The sequence below is a fragment of the Eretmochelys imbricata genome, chromosome 7 (assembly GCF_965152235.1).
Source record: "Eretmochelys imbricata isolate rEreImb1 chromosome 7, rEreImb1.hap1, whole genome shotgun sequence".
Lineage (NCBI taxonomy): Eukaryota > Metazoa > Chordata > Testudines > Cheloniidae > Eretmochelys > Eretmochelys imbricata.
The window spans coordinates 106,919,688-106,939,818 of NC_135578.1; the positions used below are offsets into that span (position 1 = coordinate 106,919,688).

The window sequence follows — 20,131 nt, forward strand, 5'->3', positions numbered from 1 at the left end:
GTGCAATTAATATGTAACAAAAATACATTTTATTGTACTTTTTTAACATGATATAAGCTAGTTTATCTTTTAATTTTGGTCCTGGTTTTAGTTCTTAAATCTACATTTTTGATTGCACCCATAGCACCCATAAATCTTTAGAATTCTCACACCAATGAATCCTTGATTTTTTTCATATTGATACCTAATATTAGCATTTGAGACCCGGTAGCCTCAACCCTTCTCCGGGGTCGGGGGGAAGAACTAATTTTGCTTGGTTTTGTATAAAACTTCAACTTGTTCACTGAGAGTATGGTGTATATTCAGATATCCCACACTCTTGTGTTTTGGGATTTAAATTACTAGATTTGCTGCAGAAAATATTGTAATAGGACGTTCTTATTTCTATCACTCTGCCTCTCTTCTTATGTTTAGCTGATACAAAAAACTTCCTGAGACTGTTTTACCCTTTTCCCTTCCTGATTCTTAAATTAAAATGTGATACATTTTCAAGAATATATTCAGCTAATCTATTCAAACTAAATAAATATTGAATTTTGTTATATTTTTCTTTCTCATTATTTCCTGTGCTAAAAAACAGCCAACAAAACTGTCAAATGTATTGCACTAGATAATAAAATAAGGATATATTAGCAGAGGTTAATTAATGGCCAGTGGTGGAGCATGAATTGTTCAGTTATAAACTATGCTGCTTTCTGAGAGTCAGTGTCTGTTAACTCAGGGTACAGCACCCTGTGAGAGGGGGTGGGAGTCTGAAGGCTTGGGATAGTACAAGATACCAGCAGCTCCTGCTGTACCAGATGGCCTAGAGCCAAGCCAACCAACAGTTTGCACCATGTTCTATTAACCTAGGGTTGAATCAAGCCCATTGCCTTTAAAATACCATAATAAAAATAATCCAAATGTTAGATCTTGTTTGAAGAAAAGGTAGCATTCAAGGTCATTTGCCTCAGACTTGTAAGGGCCTGGGGTTTTAATAATATAGCCCTTAATCACAGCATACCTAGTTGTGTTGTGATTCTCTCTCACAGCTTGAGCTTTAGCTTTTTTTTCCTCTGGTGTTTTTCTTTTTAATGTAATTTATTAAATGAGGGAAAAAAACACTGTTAGCTTTTAAATTCCCCATTTTTTTCACTTGGACCGTGTTGTCTTTAGACACCCTCTTATTAAAACCCTGAAGGCATAAATATTTTAAACTGCGTTACTAGGGGAATATTATTTCTAACATCAGACTGTTTCAACAGAGTGCTTTTGACATTGGATTTCTTGACTCGTTAATTTTAGAAGCTGTGGCACTTTTTGTAGTAATCAGAATAACTCAGAGTTTTTGTGGAATAAGAGTTAGGGTGCAGTGTTTCTGGTAGATGAGGTGAGCCCTGTACGATATGTCTTAATCACCTGATGTCAGTTATTGTGTACTTAGCATAGCGAGTGCCAAACATTGTCCCAGAAGGACACTTTAATAGTGCAAGGTGCTATGAACCCATTTCTGGAGGGACAGATCAATATTTCACATTGACTTAGTATTCTAGATCTGTTACACCTGAAAGGCCACTAGATGGAACTTAATACAAGTAAGACCTCAAGTTCAATGGAGTTGAGCATTCACTAAAATATTGGGGAGTGTGGGGAACAATATGTTACAAAAGATTACTTTGCATGAAAGGAGGAAATGTGTAAAATAAAACTTTGGTGAGGTTTGGTTTAATATAAGGTAGATTCCAGAACTTTGCTGGGAATTATTGGCATGCCTGTAATATATTCATTGTAAAATAGAATTTGTTCATAATATTTTACAATAATTGAATTGGTGAGAATTAATAGTGGGAATACTTAAGGTATAAATAGTAAATACTTACCTGACATCTGTGCTTTTTTTGCGGAGGTTCACTGATTCATTTTGATTGAGATGATGTATATGCATCTTCTCCCTCTACTCGCTGCCATCTGCGCACACACAGGCATTCTTTTACTTCACAAAATAACTGCACGTTAGCTGAAATGTTATTCTATATACTCTATGCTATACTTTTTTTTTGAAAGTTCAACAAATCCTTTTGGACAGTTTTTAACTTCAGATATTTAAATTTAGACTTTTTTTGCATGTGGATAAAAGTTTACTCTTCCAACTTTACTGCTTCACAGAGATTGACTTTTTAAAGTGTGAAGAAATTAGAAGCAGTTTAATTTAGAAGAAACACAAGTACTCGTTTCTGAAGCTGTGTAATGCAAAAGCATAAACAGCATTTTCTGCTAAATTTAAGGTACTGGGATGTGACTCTTCAAATAGAAATGCACCTCTATTGCACCTCTCTTGGTGGAATAAGACAAAAATAGAAAAACTTATTGCTCTTAATATATTTCAGTCCATGTCTTCTTGCTGAGGGCCTTATCAACATCTGTTGAAAGGGTGATGTGCAGTCTGAGTGCATGCAAGGGGCAAGAGCATGATGCTCCAACAATGCTGGACCAGTGGAACATAAGAGCAAGCACAAATTAGAGCAGATTGTTCTATCTTGAAATAATGGCTAAACTGACCCCTGCCTGCTTGCAGAAAGTGTTAAGAAGAGCTCTGGTCCACCTGAGGAGCTGGTGCTTAAAGTAGTGTTGCTTTCTCTTGGGACATGGTTGTGAAAATAATCCCTAATGAAGAATTAATCATTAGATATAATATAGAAATAACTTGTTTTTTGTCTTGAGTAGCTGCTGCATGAACAAATAGTTTATATAAGAAAAAACATAACTGATATAAGATCTGCATAGATCTTCATAGAAACAAGTCTGCGTATATGCACTATAGTTTGAGGTCCACATTTTTTATTGATACACAAGCTGTCAGTTCCATATTTAGTGTTAGTAATACCACACTGCAGTTATTGGTTGAAAAAGCAATTGGTGAAATCTGCAGTTATTGGTTGAAAAAGCAAGGAGAAACATCTGAGTTTTAGGCCTTAAAGTCTTGAAATTGTCCCATATAGAGGTTTAATATTAACACGGTTATTTCATATAATTTTTTTGGAAAATGGGGGAATATTTTGAAAATATAGATGTAGGGCATGCAGCTTTCCTAAATAAGATGTTAATCTTGCTAGTGTACTCCAATCTTAGCTCTGGTTCAATGCATTTAGTTTGTAATAACTATAGCCAAATACTTTCTCTTGTGCCTTTTATAAATGGTCATATTGTAAACACTACTTGCATGGTCTTTATCATTGGAATTACTTGTTTGAACAATTCAGTCACTTTTACCAAACAAGTCAGTTGAAATTATTTTTGCTCATGTGACTAATTTTTGACATGTGGTACCAATCAAAATAAATTTGACTGCCCATCATCTCTTCAGTCTAGGCTATGGTATAAAAATTCTTCACTTAAACCCACCTTCTGTTGTTGTAATGTAAAACAGTTGGCAATAGAAGGTAATATCAGATTTATTGAGTGAAAAGCAGTTCTTTCTGAAGAACTTGTTGTTCAGTGAAAAACATGACAAGATGGATAATTAAGTTGAACACTGTGGAATTCAGGATTAAAGGGAACTAAACGGTAAAGAAAATGTCATGCCAAAGTTAGTTGTGCAATACATTTTAATTAGAAGATGGTTTTCTTCTTAGTTTGAAGAACCAGTCTCTGGGTTTAGATAAAAAGAAAAGGAGTACTTGTGGCACCTTCGAGACTAACCAATTGCGTATGCATCCGATGAAGTGAGCTGTAGCTCACGAAAGCTTATGCTCAAATAAATTGGTTAGTCTCTAAGGTGCCACAAGTACTCCTTTTCTTTTTGCGAATACAGACTAACACGGCTGTTACTCTGAAACCTGGGTTTAGATACTTACCTAATCTGCATACTAGACTGTCTGTACAAACACACAACAACAATAAATTATATCCCTACAGCCAACCACCCTGCCCTGCCCTCTCTTTAAAGAGCTGAGAAAAAAGATAAGCTCTGAAGATTCTTCTGCAACAAATACTTTACAGTTTGAGTTTCTCCACTAGTTACTATGAATTCTCTAAATTACTGTAAACATTAAGCGCCTCAATACCTGTCTGAGAACAGTATTGTACCAATTTTAAAAATAAACTGAGAAATGGAATTTCTCTGGCCAAAGTCACATAACGAATCATTTTTGGTACTTGGAATACAAAAGGTCGTTCATCCCCCCCCGCCACACCCCCCGCCCCCGGTAATAGCTTGCCTTACCTGATCACTCTCATTACAGTGTGTATGGTAACACCCATTGTTTCATGTTCTCTGTATATATAAATCTCCCCACTGTATTTTCCACTGAATGCATCCGATGAAGTGAGCTGTAGCTCACGAAAGCTTATGCTCAAATAAATTTGTTAGTCTCTAAGGTGCCACAAGTACTCCTTTTTCTTTTTGCATATTCTGAAAGTAATATATTAAATGAAGAGGCATGAACAAAATCTTGTCCTGCATCGCAGTTAGTTGTGGGTTGATCTGGGACCATACTCAAAACATACTTGCCATAAAACCATAAATTATATCCTCAGAAATCCTGACAATTTATAGTAAAGCAAAAAGTGTTACTAGAATTTAAGTATTGTACTCTATTAAGTATGAGAGCACATTGCCAAGATTGTTTTCCTGTTTGTTTTTTGAACCCCACAAAGCAGAATACTCATCTTCAAAGTTTGTGCTTCACTGAACTTGGCACTTTTCCTTGAAAATAATTTTGCAGTGGAAGCCCTAGGTAACATACAGAGAGCATGATCTTTTAAAATGCAAATAGTGTATCAGAACGGTGTAGCAGTGTTACTGATAGTAAGGTATACACAACTTGTTAGTAGCGTATGTAGTGTAACACCAAGGTTACATATTTAAACCCAAAAGGCAGAGAATATGAAGTAATAGTTAAGATTCTCATAGTGACAGTAACCCATATTGTATAATATATTCATGTATGCATTTAACAACCTAGCTAGCAACACTCTGTGATAGATGCATGAGTCAATGTTGGACCTGCATCCAACCTTCCTTTCGGGGAAATGTATGTGTGTTTGACAACATGTGGGAATTTGAGGCTATGGCTACACTGCCCTGTCCTTCTTACAGAACTCTATTAATGCAAACAAACCTTTTAGTTCTGTCCTCGGTGTCCACACACAGGGGAGTTACAGAACAGCCCTTTGGTGTACAGTGCTGTTTATTCCCCTGTAGTCTGAACAATGGGGCACTGTAGACAAGTCCTGAGAAGAGCTCCTCAGAGTCCTACTTCTGAACATTTTTGACTTTTCCAAAATGGGAGAAGCAAAAAATAAGTCCCCAAATTAGTTTTAATAATAATAATAAAAATCCCAAACCTACACATTTAGACAGAATTGTTCATATTAATATAGCGCTCTGTGTTATGCTACATGATTACACGATTGAAGCCTTGAGTCAGTTTGTATCCATTGAAATTGGTAATCTATACCAGCAACTGATCAGAAAAGAACTATGGGTTTTTTTTCCCCATCTGAACAAGATTACAGGTGAGCTTCTTGGTATAGAAAAATGAGTTTGTTCCAATAATCATAAAGCAGACATGGAGGGGTAAATCTAATCTCTTTCCAGCAACTGCAAAACTAACATAATATCACTAGTTCAAGGATGTGCTCCTAAATCATAGCTTTTTTCTGACAAATTCTTTGATCCCTGTAGGACCTATTCAGTCTAAATGGTGGCTTTAATCATTAAGGCTAGATCCTTTATATATTACACAAAAATCATTACATGTATTCAGATTGTAAATAGCTATTTGTTTTATTTAACAATGCATGGTGTTAAGATAAGATTGCACACTTTCTTTCTTTGAAGGGAAAAGAGTCAAAACAGACCTTTCCTGCTTTATTTCTTGCTCCCCATTGCTAATAAACTAAGAACATTGCTTACAGTTCTAAGTGCTTAGTCCAACAAGAATTATCTTCTGTTATACAGTAAGCAAGACTACAAAGCTTAAATTTGGTTCTTCAGCACCCTGATCTTACATACAATTTTTAAAAATAAATTCTTAACAAGAAGATATTAATGACAGTGGAAGAAATATAAAGCATTTATTAATCATAGAAGGTTAGGGTTGGAAGGGACCTCAGGAGGTCATCTAGTCCAACCCCCTGCTCAAAGCAGGACCAATCTCCAATTTTTGCCCCAGATCCCTAAATGGCCCCCTCAAGGATTGAACTCACAATCCTGGGTTTAGCAGGCCAATGCTTAAACCACTGAGCTACCATTAAATGACATACACATTTGGTGGCATGTCCCTTATAAAGGTAGAAGTAGGAAAAGACTCACTGCCATATCAGGGAAAAGCATAATTTGCAATACCGCTTTAAATTGCACATAAAACAATCTGGAAAAAACACAGATAATTTTGATTTCTCCTAATTTCAGCAGAATCAGTTTTCTGATGTTTGGTACAGAAAGTGTAGACTAATAATCGTGACTATAGAGAGAACCATGCATTGACACCATCTTGCAAGCTATAAAGCTAACTCTGTGAAATGCATGTATTTTCAAAACAGGAATTGATTGTCCATCTTATTTGATTTTGATAGTCAAGATTTTAGGTATTTCTGGAGATTTCACACTGCATTATTGTTTAATAGTGATAGAGAACAAAGGTAGTATGGAAGTGGAGGGTCTTCAAATTGTGTGCCCATCCCGTGTAGTGTGGAATAAGATTGCATTGTGTGTGGTGTTCTCTGCTATCTTTTTTTCAGTTTTGTTTATACAGAAAACTTGTTTAATCACTAATTATCCCTTTTTTTTTGTTTCCCTTAGGCAGAGAATCCTCCCAGTGGTCCTGATTGTGGTTATGGTTCTTTTCACCAGCAGTATTGGCTAGATGGGAAGATAATTGCTGTGGGTGTAATTGATGTTCTTCCATACTGCGTGTCCTCTGTGTATCTGTACTATGATCCTGACTATACTTTCCTATCTTTGGGAGTCTACTCTGCATTAAGGTAAGAGGAGAACATTTTTGATCTTCAGTTAGTAGTGATTGATATTTGCTCTTAAATTTGAGTTTGTGTACTGTATTTCAAACCAAACCTTATACTGGAGATATTAAGCAAGAGTTTCTTGTTTAATTTTGATGAGGGAGAAGCTTTTAGGGGAAAAATCCCTTTATGTCGTTACTCGAGATTTTGCTTAAGTTCTGAACATTCTCAGCATTGTCTACTAGTATTCAAGCAGCTATAAAACGTTCCATGTAGATTGAAAATATAGAATTACATTTAGAAGAGGGAAGACAATATTGAAATGGAAGTTTTCTTATTTGCTTCATCTTTTTATTTGGATTAGGAAATTGAGTTTTTAAGTGAAGGTTTTTATTTTTTTATTAATCAAGCTTTATATCACAATAGACTAGATTTTGCCATTCTTAGGCCAGGACTACACCACAGACTTATATTGGTATAACATTTCTCAAGGGTGTGAAAAAGCCCTGAGCAGCGTAGTTATGCCCACCTAACCCCCAGTGTAGACAGCGCTATGTTGGTGGGAGAGCTTCTCCTGTTGACATAGCTACAGCCTCTCACGGAGGTGGATTACCTATGCTAATGAGAGAAGCGCTCTCATTGGTGTAAGAGCATCTTCACGTAACTTCTTTAAGTGCAGACCTGCTCTTACTCATGTAAGGTAGTCCTTCACTCCTCAGGTAGTCTCATTGATTTCAGCGTTTACTATACTTCAGTAATTTTTTTCAGCAACTAAACTATTTGTCAAAAAATGCATTTTTCAGCTGAGCAAAACTCAAAAATTTGATACAAATTCAACAAATAGTATAAGACAAACAAATTTTTGTCAGGACTGAGATGCTCTTCACAAAATGAGAAGAGGTGAGTGAGGAGGAAGGAAGTGGGGTGATGGTCTATCCTTATAACTTTTAGCCTAGTGGTTAGGCCACTCACGTGGGATGTGGGAGACCCCTGTTCAAGTCCTCACTCTGCCTGATATGGAGAAGGTATCAGAACTTCTTCGAGTGATTGCTCATGTGTATTCCACAATAGGTGTGCGTGCTCGCCACGGCACCGGTCCCGGAAGTTTTACCCTTAGGGGGAATCGTCCCAGCGACTCCTGGAGTGGCGCCTCCATGGCGTAGTATAAGGGGCGCTGCACGCTCCCCCACCCTCAGTTCCTTCTTGCCGCTAGTGAAGGTGCATCGGAACTACTCTCCTCCAGCTTTGCTGTAGCTCGTCCCCAGAACTTTTTGTTTGTTCAGTGTTAGTACCTGTAGTTAGTTAGCCAGGGCATGCCCCGGGTTTTAAGTCGTGCAACACTTGTAGGCAATCTATGCCAAGGAGTGACCAGCACACAGACTGTTTACGCTGTTTGGGAGAAACCCATATCGGCGATCGTTGCAAGATTTGCAAGTCGTTTAAACTTCGGACTGAGAGATTAGGCTCCAGGCTATTCTGATGGAGTCGGCACTGACCCCCACTCTGGTGTGCCACTCCAAGTCGGCACCAGGCACCGCGGCGACCTTCTGGAGCCTTCGACCCGTCGGCACCGCTCCCTGTACACGGGGCACAAGAAGGCAAAGGAAACGCTTTCTTTGTAGCGGCAGCGAGGGAAACCAGGGGCAGAGACTAGACCCATGTCAAGCAGTCCTTGATCCCCTCCGGCCTCAAGGCCTCCGACTCGCGTCGGGCGGAGTAGCCCAGCCACTTTGGAAACGCCGGAGGCCCTGCAGGCGGCCTGGGACGTCATGTCCATGCCAGTACCAGGAGCACTGCCGATATTGGCACCTCGCTCCAGGGGCAAGCCACCGCTGGGTTCTCCGAAGCTCGGCACCGGTCTCAGGCCAGGGAACATTCCCAACGCCGTTCGCCACCCAGCGACAGTTCAGGGCATAGCCCTCAACTCCCACCAGACTGTCTGGGTGGGTGCCGTCCGTCTGAAACTCTCGGCACCGGTCTGCGTCACGGAGTGAGTACAGACAGGACCGAGGCAGACGTCGCCAGAGGTCCATGTCTCATAGGGATTACCACGGCTGGTCATGGCACGGACGTAGACGCCGTTCCCACTCTGAATCCCGCTCCAAGACTCGGCCAAGGCAACACCGCCGCAGCCCAGGGCATCAATCGCTGGCATCTCGCAGTTGCGAGTCCGCCTGTCTGAGCCCATCGCGGAGCAGCAGCTACAGATGGTACCAGTCCTCTGCATCAAGGTCGCGGTCCCGTGGGCAATGTTGTTCCCGGCACCGCTGTTCCTCCCGGTCCCGAGACAGCGGCAGGTTGTTTGTCAGCCCGGCCTCCGCTTGTAGTCGCCCTTCCATGGGACAGGCCAGCCAGGCTGAACAACCAGGGCCTGTCAGTGCCGCAGCCAGTGCAGTGGCCTCGGGCCCCTTGGCTGGCCCAATGGTACCAGTGGGCACTGTGGCCCCGACACAGCCCCCAGTGGGGGCCCGCTCAGTAGCCAGAGCCTCAGAGGCACTGTCGGCCTGCCTCTCCAGACCTCCGAGGAGGGGGGTCAGTGTGACATACGTCCTCGGGACCGTGCCCAGAGTCTGAGCAAGTGATCCATCCCCCAGTGCCGGCGGACACCCAGAGCACAGTGCCGGCCTTCTCGCCCTCCCTGGATGAGGCAATAACTGCCCTGCCCCAGTCCGTCCCGCAGGAGGACTTTAGGACTCATCAAAAACTTTTTAAAAGGTAGAGGAGTTGGAGGAGCCCTTGGATGCCCTGTTCAACGTGCTGCCCTCTTCGGCACTGGGCAGGGTAGCTTTGCCTTCCATGAAGGGTGACAAAAATTTCAAATGTCTTGTGGCAAACACCGGCTTGCTGGCCCCCATCTCTAAAAAGGCGGAACGCAAGTACTTTGTACCCACCAAGGGGCATGAGTACCTCTACACCCACCTGGCACCCAACTCCCTGGAGTCATCAACCACAGGGAGCGGCAGGGCCAACCAGCTTCTACCCCAAAAAATAAAGTTTTGCGAAGGCTGGACTCTTTCAGGAGATGGCTTTATTCTCCCTTGAGTTTTCAGTTGTGGGTGGCAAACCACCAGACGCTCCTGGGCAGATACAAATTCAATTTGTGGGGTTTCCTGCCCAAGTTCAAGGATCCTCTCTAGGAGTGTGATAAGAAAGAGTTCAAGGCGCTGGTGGAGGAGGGTACAGCGGCTGCCAGACCATCCCTGCAAGCAGCTTCGTATGCGGCAGACATGGCAGCACGCTCCAGGGCCTCAGCGGTGTCCAGGAGAAGGGCGTCGTGGCTCCTGCTGTCTGGGCTGTCCAGTGGAGCACAGGCTGCCATGCAGGATCTACCATTTGACAGCAAAGCTCTGTTTATGGAGCAAATGGATACAAAGCTGCATGGCATGAAGGAGCCCAGCCCACCCCCCAGACTCTGGGTCTCTATGTCCCAGCTTTGGCCAAATCTAGGTTTAGGTCTTTTTTTTTTTAGGTTTAGGTTGCAACAGGCTTCCACTCAGGCCACTCAGCCAAAGTACGAGGCCGCCTATAACAAATTGAGCGTCTGTAAAAGGTGCCCTCAGAGGCAGTCACAGCCTGCCCCGCAACCTGGGTCCTCCAAGGGCAAACAGGTGGGGAAAAAGGCGGTTTTGACAGGACGCTCGGGGGCACCCTGCCAGTTCTCCCCAGGGATTTCCCCGCTCCTCCCCTCCATGAAGCTTCCCTTCTACAATTGGTTGTGTGCTTTCCTCCCGGAGTGGTCCCAGTTGAAAGGCCAAAGGAGGACTCAGGCCTATCCTGGACCTGCGGGATCTAAACCAGTTCATGGTAAGGCTCAAGTTCCGTATGGTCTCACTGGCCTCCATCATCCCCTCCGTGGACCCCGGGGACTGGTACACTGCCCTCGATCTGCAGGACACATACTTCCACATTCACGTTTTTGAGGGGCACAGACACGTCCTCTGTTTCCTGGTGGGCAGAATCACGACCAGTTTATGGTCCTCATGTTTGGCCTATCCACTGCCCCCAGGGTATTCACAAAATGTATGTCGGTGGTAGCGGCCTACCTCAGGTGCTGGGGGGTCCAGACCTTTCCGTATCTGGATGATTGGCAGGTCAAGGGCAGCTCCCGGTCGCAGGTGAGGGATCACATGACGCTTCTACTGTCCACGTGCGCCGCCCTGGGCCTGTTGGTAAATGACGCCACGCCCACGTTAGTCCCAGTCCAATGCATAGAGTTTATGGGGCACTCCTGGACAACTCATTGGCTGCAGCCTCCCTCCCACCGGATAGGTTCGAGACCCTAAAAGGGCTCATCGACACAGTCACAAGGTTTCTGGTGACTATGGCCAGAGCTTGCCTCCAGCTCTTGGGTCACATGTCGGCGTGCACGTACATGGTCCGCCACACCAGACTCCGAGGCCATCCAGAGCTGGAGGGGCCCCATTCAGAGTTCTCCTAGGCCAGGAACAGGATGGACAAGGTCCTCACCGTGCCTGACTTGGTGATCGCCTCACTGCGGTGGTGGTCCACCCCAAGCAACATGCTCCAAGGGGTCCTGTTCCGGGACAGGACGCTGAAGCTGGTGTCTGATGTGTCGGACCTGGGTTGGGGGGCCCATGTGGGGAACGTTCAGACCTAAGGTCTGTGGTCGGCACAGGATCTGTCCCTACACATAAATGTCAAGGAACACAGGGCGGTACACCTAGCATGCGTGGCCTTCTGCTTGCACCTGCAGAGCAAGGTGGTCAGGGTCCTCACGGACAACACGGCCCTGATGTTCTATATCAACAGGCAAGGTGGGACCCGGCCCTCTGCCGCGAAGCCCTCAAGCCGTGGGATTTCTGTATAGTCTACGACATCTGCCTGAGGGCCTTCCATGTGCCAGGTGCCCGGAACACATGGGCAGATCGCTTCAGCAGGAACTTCTCCTCCCAACACAAATGGTCTCTCCACCCGTAAATGGCTCACCAGCTCTTCCGCATGTGGGGCTGCAGCAGACCTGGCGCTGTCCCCAGTTCTTCTCCGGGGGGGGCGGGGACTGGGACGGGGCGCTATCTCGGATGCCTTCTGCCTGTCCTGGTCAGACCAGTTTTCTCTATGCCTTCCCCCCCATTCCCACTGATCAGCAGGGTCATGGGGAAAAAAAAAAACCCAAAAAGACAGACAAGGCACAGGTCCTCCTGGTTGCCCCGTGGCCAGGCTACATTGGTACGGGACCTTCACAGGCCTGGCGGTTGCTCCGCCGCAGCCATTGCCACTCCACCCAGACCTGCTCTCCCAGGACCAGGGCATCTCTTCTAGCCAACGCAACAGCTCTCCATCTCACAGCATGGCTGCTCAATGGTTAGGTAGAGGGAAACAGACGTGCTCAGAAAGGGTCCAGCATGTCCTCCTGAAAAACAGACAGCCCTCCGCGCCACGCCTACTTGGCAAAATGGTTCGGTTCTCATGATGGGCGGCTGAATAGTGTCTCCCCAGTGGCCACCCCGATCCAGCTTGTCCTGGACTGCCTCTCTACCTTAGAGCCCAGGGCCTGGCGCCCTCGTCAGTCAAGGGGCACCTGGCAGCCATATTGGCCTTCCATCTGCCAATGCAGGGGCACACAGTATTCCCCCATGCTGCGACTGATCACTTCCCCAAGGGGTTGGACCGTCTTTCCCATATGCTAGGCCCCGGTCCCACAGTGGGACCTGAACCTGGTGGTGTCTCGTCTCAAGGGGCCCCCATTTGAGCCGCTATTAGCGTGTTCCTGGTCCCACCTCTCAAGGAAGGTGGCCTTCCTGGTCACTATCACGTCGGCCATGCGGGTCTCGGAGCTCAGGGCCCTGACTTCGGAGCCCCCATGCATAGTTTTTCATAAGGACGAGGTTCAGCTCTGCCCATATCCTGCGTTCCTCCCTAAGATGGTCTCCGCCTAAGACTGGGTTAGGACATTTCCTGCCGGTCCTCTGCCCCAAGCCTCACGCATGCAGTGAGAAACGCCCCCCCCCCCCCCCACACGCTCAACGTGTGAAGGGCTCTGGCTTTCTACCTCAAGTGGACTAAGCCGTTCAGAAAGTCCTCGCAATTGTTCGTTGCCTCGGCTGAGCGCATGGGGGGTGGGTTGGTCGATTTCCACTCCGCGTATCTCCAACTGGATCACTTCGTGCATCTGCACCTGTTATGATCTGGCAGGTGTTCCCCCAGCACTGATTGTAAAGGCGCACTCGACTCGAGCTCAGGCCTCGTCGGCTGCCTTCCTAGCCCTCGTCCGCATCCGGGACATTGTAGGGCCACCGTGTGGTCTTCGGTTCACATGTTCACCTCGCACTATGCAATCGTCTCCCAAACCAGGGATCATGCCGGGTTCAGCAGGGACGTACTCTGTCCCGGGAATTTGTAAACTCCTACCCAGATATAGCTTGGAATCACCTATTGTGGAATACACATGAGCAATCACTTGAAGAAGAAAAGATAGTTACCTTTTCGGTAACTGGTGTTCTTTGAGATGTGTTGCTCATGTGTATTCCACATCCCGCCCTCCTTCCTCTCTGTCAGAGTTGTCTGGCAAGAAGGAACTGAGGGTGGGGGGAGTGCGCAGCTCCCCTTATAAGGCACCATAGAGGTGCCACTCCAGGGGTTGCTGGGGCACTCCCCCTATGGGTACTGCTAGGGGAAAAATGTACAGTACCGGTGCACGTGGCAAGCACGCACACCTATTGTGGAATAGACATGAGCAACACATCTCGAAGAACGCCAGTTACGGAAAAAGTAACTGTCTTTTTTTCTCCCACACTGCAGGAGAGTGGCCTAGCTACGGGGCCATGGGATACTCCGATGTGGGTGTCTCAATCTGTCCTGTTGAAGCAGTTTATAAATAGTTTTAAATAGTCAGTGGAGCTGGGACTTGAACTTGGGTCTCCCACATCCTATGTGAGTGCCCTAACTACCAGGTGCTAAAGTTATTGTCTCTCTCTGGCCCAATGGCTATTCATCGTCGTTCATAGTGGCAATTCATAATGACCACCACCATTTCTTCCTCCTATTGTGTTAATCTATCGCTTTAAAAATGCTTGAAACAAAATGTTTTGGAGAGAGTGAAACATGTTTTGTCTGACCTGGAATGGATTTTTTCAATTTGCTGAAATGTTTTCAATTTTTGGTTTTGTTTAATCTGAATCAAAATTATATTGTTTCGTTATCTTTTGGAAGGGCCAGAGAACTGAAAAATCATTTATTCACTTAGCTCTGGTGTTTACTATCTGCAGTGGGGCTAATTGAGGAGTTAAGGACCTGTTGCACATGAATAAGGATGACAAAATCTGAACTCAAGGAAAAGTATATCCATTTCATTGTGGATATCCATTCTGCATTTAATAAAAAATAAAAAAATTTTCAGCAAGGAAGCTATTACTGATTGTGAAATGCAGATTATAGAATGTTAGATACATACATTAATATACAATTACCATGAAATCTGTATAGTTTTTTTATTTTCTATGTCAAAATTTTAAGAAAGGAAGAGCATCTCTACAAAATGGCTTTAATGATTAATAAATAATTACCTAAAATTGGTTAAAGAAAAGCCGTGACCACAAATATGATACCTCAATAATCTGAAGTCTGTGAAATTGAAGAAAATGTCTACAAAATGAATGCTAAATTTTCTTTAAAAATATTTTAAAGCATATTAGATATTAATTTTTCTTACTACATACTTCATTGATATATTCCATTAAGAAGAGGAGACAAGACAAAATGCTGATTTAAATGAGACCAATGTCACTTTTATTGATTACCTCAGTTTATTTAATGTAGTTAATTGTGGTACTGAACACTAAGGCCCTCATCTTGTAGCCTTAAATATGTGCTTTAGTTTAAGCATGGGTCATTCAGTTGAGTTCCCTTACGAATTTGAGGACTACTCTTGTACTTAAAGTTAAGCAAGTGTGTTCATCTAGTAGGAATAGGGTGCAAACCTCTTACCAGTAGATCATGTTTAAATATTTAATTGAACACTGCCAACTTGAAATGTAATTATCTATTTACTGAGAGTGCTTACCACTGAGCGCTCCCTCCTGGCCAGATGTGGCATCATAGCTCCTCGTTGAGCTAGCACCTCCTGTCAACGATCACTCCAGTGCCGTGGCAGTTTCTCTGCCTGCTGGTAACTCATCCAATGACTCAACCCTCTGGCTAGGTCACAGTCTTTGATCCACCCCTTCTGGGGTCACAGTTATCCAAATTAAAAATCCCCCCAAAACATCTTAACATAAAACATTCAACGTCTTCCCTGATCAGAATTTCTCCCAGGCCTACCTGCCTGCCTGGAGAGCTTTTCCACAACTGCCTCAGGGCCCTGCTCTTTGTACTCTTTACAGGTACAGTGGCATTTTCCTCGGCTTCGCCCCTTTCACTGTTCTGAGCCTCCTGCTTTTATAGGAACCTCCCTTCCCTTCTTTATCACTACTTAAGCCTGGCTCCTTTTATATAGGAATCATCTGATTCCTCCTAAGTGGGGCTCATCCTGTAATTAGGGTTGGCTTAGCCCCTGGCTCTCCTGCCCATGGGATAAGCCACCATGTTACAAATCCCCACTCCAACTTTCAGTGGAGGTCAGACAGGGCTACATTCTTGGCCCTCTCCTTTTCTGTCTCTACACCTTATCTCTAAGTGATCTAATTCAAAACATGGCTTTAACTATCATATTTTTGCTGGCAACTGCTCCATCTATTCAAACTAAAATCTCAGATTTTTCTGTTATCTGCTTGTAAATATGCAGCTGTCAACTCAAGCTCAACAAGGACCAAAACTGATCTCTTCTCCCTCCCCTGATACACGTTTCCCACTTTTTCAGTCATCATGGACAACATCCTTCCTTTCTCTCATTAAGGCCTGTACTCTCCACTTCATCGCTGACTCACTCTCTCTAGACTCTGAAGTCCAGGACTTACCTAAATCTTGCTGCTTTTTCCTGTACAACTCTTAAGATCCAAGCTTACATATTTATTCACACAGCTAAAACTCTCAGCTGGGCACTCCGTAATCTTGCATCTTGACTACTGCAACCACCTCCTTTCTGGTTTTGGCTAATGCCATCTTGTCTCCCTTAAAACCTTTAAATATGCTGATGAAAAAATCATCTTCCTAGCTCATCAGTTTGACCATGTCACACACTAATTCTCCTCATAGTCATCACAGACGACCAATATCCAGAGTTCTGCAGAGGTTAGGGCTGTACCGATAGTGAAAGGGTATTTTCAGGGCACCAACAGAGAATGGCTACTCAGTTCATTTGCCTGCATTAGCTCTAGAAAAGCATATAGGGTTTCCAAAACAAGTAGATATACAAGATACATTTAGAGGTATACTAGCCCAGGTGAAAATAATTAGTTTCCCATAGAGTGACAAGCTGGGTGAAGAAGTATCTTTTATTGGACCAACTTCTGTTGGTAAATGAGAGAAACTCCTCTTCATTTGTGTGTGGCTCGAAAGCTTGTCTCTCTCATCAACAGAAGTTGGTCCAATAAAAGATATTACCTCACCCAGCTTGTCTCTCTAATATCCTGGGACCAACACAGCTACAACTACGCTACATACAACCGTTTCCCATTGTTCATTTAATCATTAAGGATACTGTAGGTAGAAAACTAGTTGAAGTTTGGAGACCCTATAGAGAAAGAGCAAAGGCAGGTGAATACTAAGCTCTTATCTTTATCTGTCAATTTTTTTCTGAAGCTCCACATGTACTGTGAGGCACTTCGAGGATATGTGCTGACACTATTCTCTGTATAGCTTGGTTTGTATTTTTGTATCCTATTGTATCCATATATCAGTTGTACTTTTAGTATATAAGCTCCTGAGGGGAGGGACCTATGTTCCTGTGCTCACTTGGTGTATGATGTCACAATGTTATTAATGAATATGACATTTTAGAAATGCAGACATTAAGAAGGCAAGGTCTTTGGCCTGGAGGAGCTTACACCCTGGTTTAAACAGGCAGCATACAAACTACTAACTGAGTGGGAGCAGAAGAGCATGTTGGAAAGTGAAATGAAATAAATAAGTTTTTGAAGAGTGAAGTTGCTTAGTGAGAGGCTCTTCTAACAATAGAATGAAAAAATGCACAAAGTCAAGAATGGGAGAAAAAGACAATGGGAGAGAGGATTGGGCAAAGTCATAGGTCACGAAGCAGGATGGGAGAGGAAACTGAACTGGAACTAGGTCTTGTTAGTTGTGTGGTGTGCTCGGCTAATGTAATGCAGCGTAACAGCATTATTCTAAAATAGTCTATAATATTTTTCAGAGTTGCGGCCGTTTTAGTCTGTATCCACAAAAAGAACAGGAGTACTTGTGGCACCTTAGAGACTAACACATTTATTTGACAATAAGCTTTCGTGGGCTACAGCCCATTTCATCAGATGCATAGAATGGAACATATAGTAAGATACAGAACATATATCTATACATACAGAGACCATGAAAAGGTGGAAGTTGCCATACCAACTCAAAGAGGCTAATTAATTAAGATGAGCTATTATCAGCAGGAGGAAAAAAAAATTTGATAATCAAGATGGCCCATTTCAGACAGTTGACAAGAAGGTGTGAGGATACTTAACACGGGGGAAAAAGACTCAATATGTGTAATGATCCAGCCACTCCCAGTCTCTATTCAAGCCTAAATTAATGGTATCTAGTTTGCAAATTAATTCCAGTTCAGCAGTTTCTTGTTGGAGTCTGTTTATGAAGCTTTTCTGTTGCAAAATTGCCCCCTTTAAGTCTGTTACTAAGTGACCAGAGAGGTTAAAGTGTTCTCCGACTGGTTTTTGAATGTTACGATTCCTGATGTCAGATTTGTGTCAGTTTACTCTTTTTTGCTTGGAGACTGTCCAGTTTGGCCAATGTAAATGGCAGTGGGGCATTGCTGACTTAAACACAGGGAATGCACTTTTAATATTTCTTGACATTACTGATTTCCTTTACTGAGTTTGATTGTATAAAGGTATACACTTGTCATTTCCAAAAGATCCCTAATCACATTGCATAGTGATCAAAACAGAATCTTTATAACTCTTCACTAATTGAAAAGATATTTTAACCTTAATTTTTTTTAATGATGAGAAGCTCCATGCTTCTGCACAGAACGGACACCTTTATATGAGTTACTATGTACAGAACAGGGAGGCAAACGAGTTCACAATGGGATCATGGTCTCCTATAGCCTAATATTTTTTTGAGTTACTTAGCCTCCCACTTCAGTAGCATAAATTTAGTAAATCCATTTCCAGGTTCAGTATCTTACTAGATTTGATTTTACAAAACTTGATACAGTAAAGCTATGAAGTTTAAAACCTTATATTGACTATCAACCTCATGATGGTATAACTGGACTATGCGACTAGGCAGTGGTACTGCTTAACGGGAATAAGGTTTGTAGGATTAAATCCATACTGATTAGTTTACGTTTGTATATGTCTGAGGCTCTTATTGTAAAAATTAGGCTTTTACCATTTAAAGATGTCTATGGGGAGGAAAAAAGCCCTCTGCAACTGTAAAAATATTATTCCTTCAATTTTTTTATTTCCAATTATTGTGAAGGTGTTTTTTGTTTACATGAAAAATACTCTCCAGGTTGCTATATATGGACCAGTGCACTGGATCCATGTGCTTTTAAGCTCCCCTGGATCTGGGTGTGCTCCAGCTACAGTCTCTGGTTTCTCAGGCACACTTCTCAGGCATAGATTCTTGTACAACTTCTAGGGAATGGGACTTTTCAATCCAGCTCCCTTGGGCTCTGTGGACCAATGCTGGCCCCGGAGACCAGGAGAGCCCCCCAAAATTTTCACATGGTATGTATGACTGAACCACTTTCACTTTAACTTAGCATGGTACCATTCTGGTTTGGCCCAGTTGCCTTGCTGTCATGACCAAATTTCAGTTAGTGGTGTTATGGCTTGGGGCACCAGATTGCAATGACATTCTGGTTTTTTTGGGGGGGGGCATTTCAAAAGGGTGGGGGCCAAATGCTCCTTTGCCCCTCTCCTGTGGCTCTGCCCCTGCCAGTGGTACGCACCGGGTGTAACATGCATGAGTCCTGGCACCACTATCCAGGATGCCCCAGTTGCTCAAGCACACCTTCCTCAGAGCTTCACCCTCTTGGGTACTCTGGTTTATAGTTCAACACTTCAGGAGTATGTGATGATTGAAGTAAGTAACATACAGACTTCTCAGAGGACTTTCTAATCACACTTTACTCATAGTGAAAGCACAAGAAATCACAGTACACAGGGATCTCTACACAGTTCCCTTCCACCAAGTCTTCATAATTTTTGGACCGCTCTGCTGGAACATGTCAGTGAACATGTCACTTTTTAACAGCAGCTCCTAATGCCCTTGTCTTTGTTCCTATTCTCCCTGCCCCTCTACCCCCCCGAGGACTTTCCATTGCTCAGGCCCACCACTCCCCAAGCCCTATTGACATGCATGGGGAGAATGGATTTCTTCTAGGCTGCAGCCGTCTCATTCTTGTAGAGTGCCTCCATCTGAATGGAAGACCGTTGCATTCAGGTTAACAACTTTTATAATTATTCCTGTCACACCTCCCCTGACCTAGTCTGGGCGGTTCATGACACACACCCAGTTAGCAAATGGCTGCTACAATATACAGTGATGCAATCAGTGATACAGTAGTTTCATAAACTTCAACCAGAAGTTATAAGCTTTACATAAAGAACTTTCCCAAACTGTCATAACATCATTTAAGCAGAGACCATGACAAGACTCATTGAATACTTCATCAACCCAAATTATGTTGCGTAAAGTTAGGCACCTAAATAAACTTTACCTGATTTTTCAAAGGTGCTGAACACATGAAAGAGTGCTGTATTTTAGGACTGTTTTTATATATTTTTCTATGTATCACATTTCTTTATTTAACAATAGATTGACATAGACCATGCGCGTGAATGTTTGGAATGATCTAAATTTCCTACATAATAAATTCTAAACTTTATGTAGGCACAACACACTTTCATGGCTCAACAAGCTGAGAGGCCAGCTTATAAATCGTGCTGCGTTTGAGGCAGTAAAGCTGAATTCCCAATGGTATTAGAAGGGGCCAACACAGTGTTACTCTTCTTACGTGCGCGCGTGCACACACACACAGAGTTAGAGAGAATTTAGGAAATCGCAAAGGAACCTGATATTATAAAACCTGTTACCAATTTTACTC

At 43.5% G+C, this 20,131-nt stretch overlaps 1 protein-coding gene across 3 annotated transcripts in view; it reads left to right on the plus strand.

Moving 5' to 3' along the window:
• Nucleotides 1-20,131, plus strand: part of ATE1 (arginyltransferase 1) — a 182,397-nt gene that overhangs the window by 62,584 nt on the left and 99,682 nt on the right. For all 3 annotated transcript variants that reach the window (XM_077823002.1, XM_077823001.1, XM_077823000.1), the window contains one exon: nucleotides 6,785-6,966. In XM_077823002.1, the coding sequence (XP_077679128.1) occupies nucleotides 6,785-6,966 (182 nt within the window). The remainder of the gene's footprint in view (nucleotides 1-6,784; nucleotides 6,967-20,131) is intronic.